At 24.9% G+C, this 15,786-nt stretch overlaps 1 protein-coding gene across 2 annotated transcripts in view; it reads left to right on the top strand.

The window, feature by feature from the left end:
• Positions 1-8,472: 8,472 nt before the first annotated feature.
• Positions 8,473-15,786, top strand: part of LOC145831245 (G protein-coupled receptor kinase 6-like) — a 38,213-nt gene continuing 30,899 nt past the window's right edge. For both annotated transcript variants that reach the window (XM_082938403.1, XM_082938405.1), the window contains exons 1-3: positions 8,473-8,673; positions 14,415-14,510; positions 15,567-15,679. In XM_082938403.1, coding sequence (XP_082794529.1) covers positions 8,613-8,673; positions 14,415-14,510; positions 15,567-15,679 — 270 coding nt within the window. In that variant the 5' untranslated portion in view covers positions 8,473-8,612. The remainder of the gene's footprint in view (positions 8,674-14,414; positions 14,511-15,566; positions 15,680-15,786) is intronic.

Here is a 15,786-nt window from a genome sequence, read left to right on the forward strand (position 1 = left end):
TCTATATTTTACTTTTTTTTTAGTGCTTGACCAATTTTTATGATATATATGTAATGTAACATATTTTTTTTATAAAGTATATTAATATTTTAGATCCAGTCCGGATCCGGCCGGATATTGCCATTTTTGCCTGATATCCGGATCCGGCCGGATCCTAATTTGAAAAAAAAGTTCGGATCCGGGTCCGGTACATCACTAATTAAAACAAAACTTTAAAACTTAGTAGTATAAATTTTCGATTAGTTTGATTATTATTCACACTTAATATTTTATCAGATGTTAAACTGACTGGATATTTTTCCTACTACACCAACTTACCCTGAGATTAAAAACGAAAAGACCTTCTAAGAAAAATTGCGTGTTTTTAGTATTTAAACCTTTTTTTCAATATTAGCAAACAATAAAAGTAAGGATACTATTATCTTTGTTGTACATATATTTAAATAAAAAGTCGTTGTAGATAACTTTTTTTTCGATATTTTATCTAATAAATACTGCATGAATTGATAAACATTTTGTAAAATAGTAGTAATTAAGTTGTTTACTGTTAGTCTTTTATTTAAGTTTAATTTGCTAAAAAAAATTCTGCTTTCAAAGTTTGTTAGCAAATAAAACTATTTCTTTTATAGTATATTTTTTTGATACTAAGCATAACATAAAACAAATGGTAATTTTTTCCTATTTAGTTTCAAAACTTTATGTGTTAAAATCAATAAGTTATCATGTTATATAATTATTTAACTACATAAATTTTTTAAAATAAAATTAATTAACCAAAAAAAAATGGTTATGAAACAACTTTAACATAGTATGACTTAAAATATTTGTTTTTTTTAGTGTAACAATATTTCCCACCTTCTGTGGTATCAGTTCACATTTCACAGATTTTAAAACCTAAATCTTTATAAAAACTTATAAAACACAAGCTTAATGAATAAAAATCTAGTTTAATAAGTTGCTTCAGTAGTTTTATTCTATGTTAAACTGCGTATTAGCAATGCTATATTATTATTATAGCTTTTTTTTTTATATTCTTTAACAAACACAAAACTGTTAATAACAGAGAGTTAACAGTGTAACAGACTTTTTTAATGTGGTAATAATAAAACATGAAAAACATGTAAATATTAGTAAAATTTCAATAACAACAAGAAACGGGCTCACTAAGTATTTTACAAACTGATTGAAATTTAGACGATAATATACCATTTTAACCACTACCGTATTTAGAAACTAAAGCAAAGCACAAAAAACTTTAACTTTCATTAACTTAGCTAACGTAACATAACAATTTAGAAAAACTTTCATGTAAAACTATATAAATAATATGTTATTTTACAAATTTAAAAGCTGAATTTGAGTTTAGCGAACTCTGAACTTTACAAGTTTTTAAATTACTCAAACTTATTAAATAAACAAAAACTAATGTATATGATAGATTTTTTTCCATATTATCAAACAAAACGATACAAAAAAAATTGTAATCAAAAAAAGTTAATAATTAAATGTTTTATTAGATTGATTTTATTCATTAAACTTACTACAAAATAAAAAACAAAAAAAAAATCATTTTGTTCTAAGAATCAAATTGCATAGATTTGAAATTGCTGAAAGTAAGCAAACCTAAAATCGAGAACTTCCCTAAAACAATCATTTTAAAAGACAAACTTAATAAAATTTAACATAGCCGTGTATTTTAAATAGTGCTTCTACAACACTTAGTTTGTTATATGTCTAAAATTATCTTGAAACTGTTCATTTACCATAGTAATCTTTTATTTGTTTTTTCCAATAAAAAATTGTAATTTAATAATTTTAAATTTTTAATAAAGAATATTTTAAATACTATTATTGATTGTATATGAAAAGTTATTTATACACTTTACTAAAACTTAAATCATAAAATGTTTAATTATTATTTATTTCCTAATTACTACAGTTTTAATTTTTGAGTATATACAAAAAACATCTCCTAAATATTTGAGTTCTTAATTATTATAAACTAAGTAGAAGATAGACTTTTTGTTTTAAAGTTTCTGTTTATATGTTTGTATTGAAAAGTTTTATAAAACTAACAAAAGGTAAATGTTTTTTTAGTTTTACAAATAGTAGTTAATAGCTTATACTTGTACCTTTCAAATGAAAAATAATGTTACGCTTTATAAAAATATGCATTATACTTATAATGTTGTTTATCTAAGTTTTCTACAGTGTTAATTAGTAAATTTTATTGAGGACGCGAAATAACACAAATGATAAAACGAGTGTAATTAATTCTCATCCTAAAAACTTTTCATTAAAATTAATTCACATCCGTACAAATTCCAATAAAAGTTGTCTGCAATCCGATATGTTTTAATTCAATCAAAATAAAACCGAAAAGTACAAATTAAAATTTCAAACGGTCCAAAATGCTATTGGCACTTTTTTAACGTATCAACACAACCAGCAACAATCGGTACACGAATAAAAACTTTATTTTACAGTTTTAGAAGTGTTTGATGATTATCAAACTTGTAGAAATGTATTTTTTTGAACAGGTAACTTCGAGCTAAAGTGGTAGCAGGCTGGATTACACAAAACAAAAACAACGGCTTATAAAAAGCAATTGCTGAGGAACAGCTAGCTACAATTTTAGCTTTACTAAGCCTACATTTGCTAAGTAAGAACCTAAAAACATATTAGCACAACAGTAAATACACAGGTAGATCCTGCTATCTAAAAAAAAAACAGTAAAAAAAAATTTTTGGGTTGTCAAACCCAAAAAACCAGCAAAAAAAATCAAGTGAAACCAAAAACTATTATTTAAGAAATATTAGGTTTAAAAACATTAAAGTTTTTGCTAATACAAGCTTCAATAGTCGTAACTTGTACATTATTATGCTGTAAACAACTATTTTTAAACAGTACTCAATTGCTATAATAATTAATGCATATAATATATAAACAAATTACTAAACTCAATCTGATATTAAACGCTCAACTAACTATATAATACTGCCAATAAGAAATAAAAAATATCACAATAACAAACTGTCTATAGAAAATAGTTACTATTTGTTATTTTCTCAAATTTTTTAATTAACTACCGTATTTAAAGTTTTTTCTAACTTTTTTTCATAGAAGTATATGGTAACATTTGTATTTTTTTTTAATAAACAAAGTTCTATAGGTGTTTCATTAAATTTATAAAATCATAAATTAAATTTAAAAAATATATATTTAGACAGTTTAAACCAAATCAAATTGGTATTATTTACGAACTGCAATAAAATTATAAAAATTATGATCTAATTTGTAATTAGGTAAGTATTGTGTTTTAATTTATGTTACCTTACATTTACTTAAAAGTCATCTTACTTAGTGGTCGGCACTGTGTACACTGGTTTGACAACAATTTCACTAATTTCTTTCAGGGTGCACGAGACTTTTGGGGTGCATAAAACTTATTTTAGGGTACATAATTTTTTTTTTCGCGCAGAAACTAAATTAAAGTTTTTTTTTGAATCTTTCTACATGTAAGACATATTCAACCTTGATATCTAAATCACCATTTTGTTGTTAACAAAACGACCATTTTTGTACTCTCCTAGTTCTATTCTGTTACCTTATGTAAAAATTCTTCCACCCTTAGCCGCCTAAAGAAAAACCGAAGTGAGCAAATCTCATATATTCTTAAAGCAAAATAAAACGGTTAGTATTCTATTAATGTTTAATTTTATCAACTCTTTTTGTTTAAAAGCGTTTTTCTACATTAAAAATCACTATATTAATCCGCTTAATCAACTGATTTTTGACAAAAAATTATTTAGGCCAACAAAATTCAATTATGTTTTACTTATAATAAAATTAAAGTATAGGAAGGGTCAATAATATCAGGGCTGTCACATACTTAGCTCTCTAAGAATAATTAAATCTAGTTTTAAATCATGAAAAACCTAGACCAACTGAGGCTAGTTTTAATATATTTACAAAAACTTAGCTTGACTGAGGCTGATTATAAATTTATTAAAAATCTTGTGTTTATTTGATATCTCTTAAAAATCTTCAACTGTTGCTTTACTTGAAATTTTTTAATTTGTAATTAATTATTAATATTTAAATAATTCAAGATCTATAAATGTCTAATTTTCATTGTAGTTTAAATTAGTTTTTTGCTTATATATATCACTCTTTAAGATTAGCTTGTGTACTAAGTCTAGTCTTTAGTCACTCAGGCTTATTTTCTGACTCAAAAAGTGGTTAACATGTAATAGTGTCAAACTTACTTGTTAAATTTTAAATACCAAAACTCTGGTTGTTGTAAAAATTAGATCATCGATATTAAAAGTTTATTGAAATGGATAGGGTAAACTGGTAAATCTAAAAATAGCGTGTAAAAATTGACTGGGTGTTACCGAATTATTGGTAAAAAACCCGTTAAAAGTGTTTACATATTCTTAAACACTAGCGGCGCTAATGAATCCAAGTTGGGGTGCACAGATATTTAATTTTGTGATTTAGGGTTCACGGATTCGAAATAGCGTGTCGACCACTGATCTTACTGGTTACAAAAATCGTTAAAGTATCATGTTGATGAATTAATTTTTAAAAACTGTCTCTTTTTTTCTTATAAACATTATTCAAATAAGCTGCGTTTCTTCCTGTACACATATGTGTTACATGTTAGATTTGTGGTGAAGAACATGACCCCATAAGCAACTGCTTCGTGAACAACCATACCGTAAAAAATATGACAATAACTTAAATAAAAGTGAAGTTACTGAATTTTTACAACTAGATTCGATGATAAAAAGGAATCACAAACAAACAAAAACCTACAGTAATTAACGAAACTGATGACATGAGAAAGTATAGAAACCATTCAGATTCTAAACTGCTAGGGCTACAGCAATATTGCTATTTTTTATAGCTGTTGTTTTAAATATCGGTATAGAGATTGTGTAGCGGCATTTTCGATAAGTGAGCCACATTAAACCACATTATAGCATCTCATTTGCATTTTGTTTGATATTTATAGAGTATATTTTAACTACAATGTTACACAGTTTGCAATAAATACAATTGTAGATACGGTAATTACAATTAAAAAAAAATCTGAAATTTCAACGAAATAATGTGTACAAGTCAATTTTTTTATAATAAATTTATACATATAAATACAGTACACTTACAATTTTACTTTCAATTTTTTACGATTTTGTTGCTTAGGTTTATTAAAAAAAAATTGTTTTAAAACACTTCCATTTTCAAAAAAGAGTTATATAGTAATATTGCTTTTAAAATGAATTTTAATATATCTTCAATTTTCTTTTTCAGAAACGTATTGTAGACTACTAAAAACAAAAACACAGTTAATCAACTAAAATCAACAAAAACTTAAAATTAATAAGAGATTAATGAGAGTTATCAATGCATTAGCTATTATTAAACTAAATATAATACAAACGAAATAAATTTATCTAATAGTTAAATAAAGGCTATTTATTTATTAAACAGCTCAGGTTTATTTAAAAAGTTAAAATATCTTTTAGTATACTTTAACTAAAAATCGATCAAATAACTTACTACAAAGCTTAACAACTTTAAATACAGATAGCTTGTATTTACTGAAACCATCAACATTTTTAATCAAACGTTCCACGTAAGATGATCGTTTTTCAGCATTTGTAACTCCATTCGTCTTAATGATAGTCAGAAATTAAATTTTATGAAACAAACAAGCCCTCATGAATTGTTGCATTACTTAGTTTAAACGATTCCTAATTTTTGATATTAATAATACAAATTATAGTTTTGTTTCATAAAAATTTCATCCGCGAGCTTAATAACTCTTATAAAAACTTTTTACAAGATTCTTTTTATTTGTTTACAAAAAGGTATACTACACTCAATATTAACATAACTATGTTTAAATAGACAACTATTTTATTTATATATTTAAAGTTATAAAATGTAGAAATCAATTATACTCATAAATATTTAAGATTATAAATTAAAAACATGACATTATAATGCCTTAAAAAAAAAATCCATGTCATGAAAAACAAAACATGCTCAGCTTTTATAAGTATAATGAAAGATGCATATTATATAAAGATAATTCTACATTCTTACTCAGGCTGATACTTCTAATCAAATGAGTACACGGTTAGTTAGTTATCTTGTTAACGATATATTATCAATTTAAAAAGTATATATGCATATTGATTATAATTTTAATTTTGAAGTATACAAACTAACGTTTTAAATATCTTTAGAAACCTAATTATCTCTAACTTATTTTTAATAAATTTAACAGAAGAAGAAAATACTTAAATAAATCAGTTATCAAAGTTTAATTTTACTTGAGTTGTTAGAAACAATTTGGTAAAAAAAACTTAATATAAATAATTAGTAAAAAAAATCGTTAAAAATAACATACTGACTATTTACGAAAAATAATAATATCAAATTAAAGAACAAAAGTATGTTATAAAAGTAATTTGAACAAAACTCTATAAAAAATACCAATTTTTAAAAACATAAAAATACCAGAATGTTTATAAGGTTAATCATATAAATTGTTTGGTCTAAAGTAAAATCTGGGAAAAAAGTAGTTTGAAAGTAAAAATAAAACATTAAATATATAAGATAAAAGTATTTATATCTTTCAGTATTAACTAATGTTTAATTAAATTATTTTTTTAAACTATTTTGTAGAAATAAAAAAAATATTTTAATTGTTGTTTTAATGTTTTATTATAATGTTATTATTATAAAAGAAAAACAAAAATTTTATTGTTTTTGAAAACTAGTTAAATTTTACAATGTTTATAGAAATTTACAACCGACAGGATTAGGTAAAGCTTGAAGGTAAATGGTCAACTAAATTCAAATGGTAGTAGGGGGGTGCAAAAAGAACTTCAACTAGTGAAAATGTATCGCTTAAAGTCAATCAATGCTCGCTTGAAAGAAGATAGAAAAGGTGCAGTTGAAGGTCCTAGTAATACTTCGTATGAATGCAAAACCTTTAGATTGCACGTTATCTTTCCTGCAGATTATCAACTCGAGCCACCAACAGTAACGTTCAAATTTAAGATTTACCATTGTAATATTAACTCTAAGAGTCATGTATATTCAAACATCCTCTCTAAAGATAGGTTTTCTTCTTGTACTGTGGACCTACTTTTCTAATCAATATAATTGTTTCTCACCGACCGCAACCCTAAAGGCTGTTTTGTTCCAGAAATATGACGTCAATTGCAAAATAATACGACAGAATTTGAAGACAATGAAAGAAGAACTATGCAACTGTATCAAACAAAAAAGAAGGTATCAAAGTTTTTAGTGACGACCTTGTGTCTCTTAGTTTTATATTTTTTGAGGTTTCACTTTCATTACGCTTTCATGTTGTGTTTTTGTCGTGTTTATGTTCAAAGCCTCGTTGATTTTTAACTTTTATTAAACTTACGATTTACGTTAACAGCAAAAGAATAAATACTTAGCTGGATTCATAGAAATAAAAGTTAAAAAAATTTAACGTTTTGGTTAATTTTGTTAGTTAATAAAATACCCAAAGTTTAAGTTAACGTTAGTTAAAGTTTACATACATTTTTATAAATCGTGAAACGTAAAAAGAATATTGTTTTTTAATTTACACTAAGGAAGTGCAACGTACGGCCCGCTAATGTTTACAAAGTGTACGTAGAAGTCAGTGAGGTTTTAAATCCGGCTCTTAAAGCCAAAATTAAAAACTTACACTATAAATTGTCGGCTTTAAATGAATAACAAAAAAAAGTCTTTGGAGAATTGAAACACAGTAAAATATTTTCACAAAGAATTAGTAAATCTTCAAAATGAATTAGACAATTGACTAATTTTCTTTAAATAAATGAGTTTAAAATGCTCCAGCCCACCAAGGCTAGATACTTACACGTATGGCCCGCCGGCCTAAAAACCTTATTTTAATATTTGTTGTTATATATTAACTATAAAAATAAGATACGTGCACTGTTAACGGTTAATGTTTATAGTAATTATGTTTGCTTTTAGTTAATGCTGAATTATAAATCACAAAACGATTTAAAACAGATTTTATTAAAATATATTTACTTCGGGTTTTATATGTATTAAATAAAATATCACAATAAATGTAGGTATAGTTATATATCGTTATAAACTTTTTATTTATACGGAAACAGAAAACATCTAATAAAATTACTTAAAACTTATAACAGTTTTATATGACTCTGCAAAATTTGATTTTTATGAAATAAAAAGGTTTATGCATATTTGTTTTTATCAAATTACTTTAAGTGTGTAAAACAAGGAATCAAAATAGTTTTTTTTTGTTTATGTGAACAAAGTTAGTAAAAAATATACAAAATAGCTTGTTTTAGGTTTTTTTTCGCTTTTGACTTGTTTCAGCGAAAATGGCTCATAACATCAAAACTGCTGGAGCAAGCAGCTTTTGAGATAAGATAGCTTCATTTTAGTGGTGAATTGCATACCACACCCCAAGTGTTGAAACAAGGCTGTTAACAACTTCTACAGATTTCCATGAATGGACCACTGCAAATATATACATTAGACAAGTAAATATTTTGAAGTAGTGATCGATTGTAACTAGCATGATGGACATGGAATTGGAGAACATTGTGGCCAACACTGTGTATCTGAAAGCCAGAGAAGGTATTGTTTTGAGTTATTGTGTTAAAACTAAACTTAACTTAAATATTTTTTTGGATATGGAAAAACTACACATATCTTTTTATGATACTGAATTTAAATAGTATACACTTTAAACACAATAAAGATTTAAGTTTTTCTTGTAAAAGAAACATGCTGTGATTAATTAAAAAGGTTGTCAAACATTCAGGCTATTCAGGAGGATAGCTTAGGCAATTTTGAAATGATTGAAAAAATTAGACTGTCTCAGGCTTGTTTAGATGTTTTTTTTTTAAATCTCAAACTATTTTTATGGAGTAAATTTTTTAAGTTATGTAATTATTAGTAATAAAGGGTTGTATTATTTTGAATTTTTTTCACTACATTTCTTGGTACCCCCTACACAGGTTCCTAGCAGTTTTTATAAATTGCTTTTTTTTACCTCTAAGCTTGCTCCCCAGACATTTTTAGAAAACAATCCCAATGTAAGCTGTATTGGAGCTAAAATTGCAACCTTTGAGTTTTTAGTTATTAATTGTTTTATATGTAGCAATTATAGTGTTGTTATATTTTTGTTTACTCTGTTAGTCAAATCAAACTGACTATAGACTGAACACCCAGAGACAATAAGCAAGACTGGGATTTGAACCCGTAACGTTTGGACTGCAATCTACTGTCGTGAACCACTGGACCAAACAGCCTTGCCGTTATTACAAAAACACCATGTGTAAAACTTATAGACAGTATGAAAAAAGATTTCAGAGACACTTTTTGATTCATAAAAAACAACACTGTATTTTACTAAAAATAACAAAACAATTCAGTAAATTAAAAAAGCCTCAATGGAACCTTTCTTCAAACTGTAACAAATTTTACATACATTGTTTTTGTGATAATTACCATGTGTAAAACATTTTATAGCTAAGAAGACTTTATTTTTTTGGAGCTTTCTTTTCAAAAAGGTCTGGGAAGCAAGCTTATAGGTAAACCAACCAAACCAAAGTCTTTTTGTGACCTTAAACAATTTGGAACCTTTTTAAAAGTTACCAAAAATATTTTTTTTTGCAAAACCCCTAATAATATGTATATTAAGGGCATAGGGGGGTCCACCTTGATTTTTAAAAGTTGATCTTATTTTATAGAGTTTTATGTGAGTTTCAGACATTTTTGACCGCTTGAAAAAATTCAAAGTGTTTTTTGAGATATAAGCGATCAAAGTTGGTGACCTCAATAGGTTCCTACGCAAGGCGCAAACTAAAAACTCGATAAAAGACCATTTCACTAAAAATCTATCTCCTCCTTTATTTTTTAAGCAATCTTCTTCAAATTTTCACAGAAAGTGTATTAAATTTTAAAAAGACGGATTGCAGGAATTTTTTAATTTACAAAAATTAAATTTATATAAAAAAAAACAAGTTTTTTTTTGTTTTTTTTATCTAAAATTTTAATATTTTTAAAATTTCAAAACTCAAAGTCTTTTAAACTATAACAGAAACGTTTCCTGAAAGTTTGAGGTATCTAGCTCAAAAAATAAAGGAATAGATAGATTTTAAGTGATTTTTTAATTTTCCAAGAAAATTAACCCCAAAAAATTTGCGGTCCATACGATTGTATAGGAAACTTTTTATAAAAATTAAAATATCTCAAAAGTTAAATAAAATTTTATAATTCCACAAAAACTGGCTTGTAGTCTGTACTTCAAGTTTTCTTATAAGGTCCAATGTTATTTTTAGTAAAGAAAATAGCGGAACCCCCCTATGCCCTTAATTCTATTGTTTTCATATCGTCTTAGAGTTGTTTTATTAGTTTCACTTTCTTTGTTTTTTGACACATCTAAAGCTCTTGAACTTTTATAAATTTAGATAGAGTTAATATGATAAAGAGTTTGTTTATTTTTAATTTTACTATTGTTTTTAGTTTTCAGTTAAGGGCATAAGAGTGGTAAAAGTAGAATGAATTTTGTAAACTAAATTTGAGATTGGCTCTTATATAAAAGAGTCAAGTAAAAACTATAAGTAAGTTTTTATAGAAATTCAGACTATTTTAGCCTTTAATATGTTATTACTTTTGTAAAAAGCTTTAAACAAAAATGATGAGTTAGATTTATAAAATTATAATTATTTAGTATAATTATGTATATAGTGTCTTCATTTATAATGGAACTGCCTTGAAAAAATCACTTTACCCCAATGTCATAATGACAACTGCCTTACAATAACATGTATAGTTGCTTACAAAATTTGAGTCTCAAAATAGAGACCAAAAATACACCTAATATTGTTTATGATTGTTTTCAAACAACTTTTCAACTGAACAAAAAATATAAAACTTTTAAAGGTTTATTAGTTTACCTACATATTTGCATGACATATTAAAACTTGTTAGTATCTGTAAAACAGAACAATGCTTATTTTGCATCTAACATTTTCATCTACCTCAAATTTTTTTTTGAGCAAGATAAGAAATATTTCATGCATCCACACTACTGTGCATTATACACCTCAGAGACGGGAAACTGGACATAATTTTTTTTCTAAAATTTTCATTCAGAAAGCCAAGTATCTAACCCATTTGGAACTTCAAACTAAATTTTAAAATCATGTTTACAACAGAAATTTCTGCCAGTTGGGTTTAAAGCTATTTGAAGGGTTTTTGCATAGATAAATTTTAGTAATCTTTCAAAATACAAAATTAACCATTAACAGGGTTGCCACTCGGTCAGGACAAGTCAGGAAATCAGGAAAAGTCAGGAAAAATTGAAAAAAATGACAAAAGTCAGGAAAAGTCAGGAAAAAATGGGGTTTTTGAAAAAAAGTCAGGAAAAGTCAGGAAATTTGGTAAAATTAAAAAAAAAAGTCAAATTTTGTCAGTTTAAATTAACAAAATTTTCCAAAGCCTTCAAATGGTAAAAATTAATTATAAGTCCTTAAAAGTCAGAAAAAAATTCCAAAATTTTCCTAGAAATTTACAAAAGTATTTAATTTTATTTCCAATTGTTGACCTGGTATAAATTAGTAAAATATCCTTTATAAAACTGCAAAAATTTTCTATTAACATATTGAACAATTACCTACTTGAACAAGCAGACTTTGTAAGCTTTTTAGTATTGATGATCTGTAGCAAGGACACTTCCATAGTGAAACTGATATATACACAAACGTTTATCTAGCATAATTTTAGAATCAAAGTGTTTTTTGTTTAAATAGTTGAGTTTTTTATAACAAAGCAGTTAGTTTAGTGTTTTTGAGATATTTTGCAAAGAAAAAAATGTTAAAAGAAAAGTATTTTTTTGTACTTTTTTGTTATTAACTTAGTAAACTTTAAAGATTAAGGTACTTTGCAAATAAGCACAGCATACATGTATATATATTTTTGGAAAACATAGATTTAGTAGATTTAAAAAAAGATATTAAACAACTTGATTGAAATCAACAAAGTGTATAAAAAAAAATTCAGACAGCTTTAGCCAACATATTCTTCAAAAATACCCAATACAACTTAAAAAAAATTAGATTAAGTCTTTTCAATAGAAAAAGTTTTTTTCATTATCCAAACTTTATACTTAACATTTACTAGCTGTTACAACATAATTTTTTTTAGTATGAAGTAATGAAGGAGGGATAAATTACTGTTTTAAAAAGTTAGTGTTAATTAAACATTAAAAACTAAGCTACCAGATGTCTTTTACAATTTTTTACAATCAAACTTGAATTTGATTAAAGATTTTTAGATTTAAGAGATCAAAATTAGATACTTCAATAGGTTTCTAATGGAAGGAACAAACTAAAACAACAAAAATTGAGTGTTTCACTAATAAAAATATATCTCCTACAGTTATTGAGCAATTGTTTATAAAGTTATCAACGTGATCTTTAATAAAATATAAACAATAGGGACATATTTTTGAATTAGTTGCTGAGTTTTGTTAGTTAATATTAAATAGAAAAATTGATTCAATTTAATATTGGTCATAATTTTAATTTTTTTCATAAAACTGGTTTTTACAACTTGTTTATAAAATTAACAAAAACATTTTCTTAAAATTTTAAGTAAATTGTTTTAAAAATGAATGACAACATTTTTAATGAATTCTAAAATTTAAAGAAAACCTGCTTCTAAATTTTCTTTTTTAATCTGTTTGTATTTGAAACTTTTTACAAAACTGGTTATACCTCAAAATTTAATAAAAACTGTTTTGTTGTATAAAAAACACTATATGGTATATACTTTAAGCCAGCTGTTTTTAACCCTTTTTGGAAAATTATTACCAATTTTACCCCCAATATACAAAATAGTGTGCAATTTTGGGGAAAAAACATTTTTTTTGAACTTTAAGCTTATTAATCGAAAAAAAAAATTAAAGAGGTTATTTAATTTACAAAATATTACAGTTAAATACTAACTTGTAAATTATAAATGCAATTAATAAACATTAATTTACAAAACTTGTAATAATGAAAATTTACCCCGTAAATGAGGATTTATTTATTCTAAAGGAAGTTTACCCCTATTTAATATACCTCAGGTTAAGAATTGCTGTGTTAAGCCATTTTTAATTTTCATATAAAAATGTTTGGCCTCTCTATGACCTTTGAGTTTATAGATACATAACATATATTGATAACTATAAATAGTTGGTTGAAAAGTAGAAAAAAAAACACTGATTATGCATTTATTTAAATAATTTTTTTGACAAAACTTTTCTTGTGCACACGAAGGTGCACAATGCACTGCACACTGTATTAAAAACAACTGCACCTAAAGTGCTAATACTTTTTTTACACTTTTTAATAGACTCAGGCTGACTGTAGTTAATTTATAGTGAATTTGGACTTTCACTCATGCTGGTTTTTTTCCCCTAAAGAGTGGTTATCCTGATATTAACAAACTAATGCTACGTTTTTAAATTAAAAAGACATAAAAATTACAATGTACAGAATTTTCACTTCACCAGTAAACAATGGAAAACTCAGTATCTAAATATACACATACTAAGTTTTTAATAAAAATTGGAAAAATTATGTAAAATTTAAAAAAAAGCTTTAGTAGTACAAAAGCTGACAATTCTTTAAAGAACCTTTTTATTGAGAAGTTATAAAACCCTTTTACTTAATACTTAACCCTAAAGGTAACAAAGAAGTTTTAGTTTCCATTACAAAATGAATTTTGTTTTGAAATATTTATGAAATCCCTGTATGTAATATTAATACTTATTTATAAATGACTTATAGATTTATTCAGTCACACAACTTAAAAAACAAAATCTAAACTAATTTACTTTTAAGTTTAAGTTAATTAGTATTTGGTTTGTATTTATATTAATGTGTTCGAAACAGTTCTTTTACCACATATACATTAAGTTTAATTTTAAAGCAGTTTTAGTATGTCAGAATTGAATTATTTTCTAATATTTAGGAAATTGTCTCATTACAGTTACCTTTTGCTTGTTTTAATTATGAATATGAGTTTGTATTTGAAACAAAATGAAAAATAGCTACATATTTAAAAAGTAAATATTAAAAAAGTATAAAATTTTTATATCTTAAATTACTTTGTTTTTCTCTCAGTTTAATAGAAAATGAAAATTTTATGGTTAAAAACTAACTAAGATTAAATAGAAAGAAAGAAGGTTTCAAAAATTAACATACAAATAGAAAAGTTTATTTTTAAATTTAAGGTGTATCTATTCTACTTTTAAATGTTTTATTTTAATAGTTATAGTAATGTAAATATAAAAATACTAAACAAGAATTATTTTTTTATAGGTGGTGGTGGGAAAAGAAAAGGTAAAAGTAAGAAATGGAAAGAAATGTTGCGATTCCCACACATTAGCCAAACAGACGAATTACGGAAAGTTATAAGTGTGTATAGTTTATAAAAGTACCTTTGCTAACAAACAACAAACTTTTATTGGCTTCTAAAGAATAATGGGTGCACTATTATTTAGTTAACACTATTATATAACCTTAGTAAAGCTATTTGAGAAAATATTTTCTCCTTAAAATATATATTTTTTTCAAAAACTGTAGCTTGCTGTTGAGGTCTTCGGTTGCTGATTGAAACAAAATTTGTATTTTGATTTCATAGTGTTTTTTATTTTAGAATTTATTAAAAACACTATTTTTATTGTTAAAGTAGACAACCTTATTTGTCTTATTATAAAAAGAAACCAATCTATAATACTAATTTGTTTAGTAACCTTTAGCGTTAAAAAATCTTATTTAAATCAGTTATCAAACCATAGAATATTATCGTATTAACTTTTAAAAATGTGTAATTTTTCTATGTTAACATAGAAATATAGTAAAAATAAATTTACTTTACAAAGTGAAACAAAAAATGTAATTCACTCTTTTAATGTATTTCTATGCAAAGAAAAATTTAAGCATTCTATATGTTTTTAATTTTTAGTTAAAATTCTGTTAAAAAGTGTATAATTTCTTAACATTTGAGATACAGTAGTTTATTACATTACTTTAATTATATTTTTATTAAACAGTTGTTTTGTTTAAGTTTTTATGACAAAAAAGTGATTTAAGTAGATCACTTTTTACAGGCTATTTTGTATACTTTGTAAAAAGGCTACAAAAGTTATAAGAATATTTAATAAAACGAAAAGGACAACACATAGTTTTAATTAAACCATTTTATTTTAATTTTATATAGTTTGTCAAATTATATAAATACCTTTTTATCGAGTCTTAGTTTGATCATAGTTTTGAAGCTCTTATTTTATCAATTCAATTTATTATTATGTTGTTAAAAGTATTTTAAAGCTAATTTAAATTTTAGTAAAGCATTATTGAAATATAAAATTGTTAAGTATATTTAGTTTACTGAAAGCTTGCGATTATTCTTTATAATTTAATTATTTATTTTGGTTTAGTTTTGTATATAATTATAATTTTTTAAAACAGAAAAAGATTACACATCCATCTGTGAAATTCAACCCATCGGATGCAGACTTTTTAAAGAATTTTGTTCTACAAAGCCTCACTACAAGACTTGTCATGAATGTCAAGAATGTATGGTTAGTTCACAACACTACTTATTTAATTTCAAATAAAATCATGCTTTCTTAATAAATGATTGTTTGTGCATCTAAATTGTTTCTCGTGCAGTTTTAAATAAAGCTTA

This window comes from Thalia democratica, chromosome 3 (assembly GCF_965202585.1).
Source record: "Thalia democratica chromosome 3, ktThaDemo2.hap1.1, whole genome shotgun sequence".
Lineage (NCBI taxonomy): Eukaryota > Metazoa > Chordata > Thaliacea > Salpida > Salpidae > Thalia > Thalia democratica.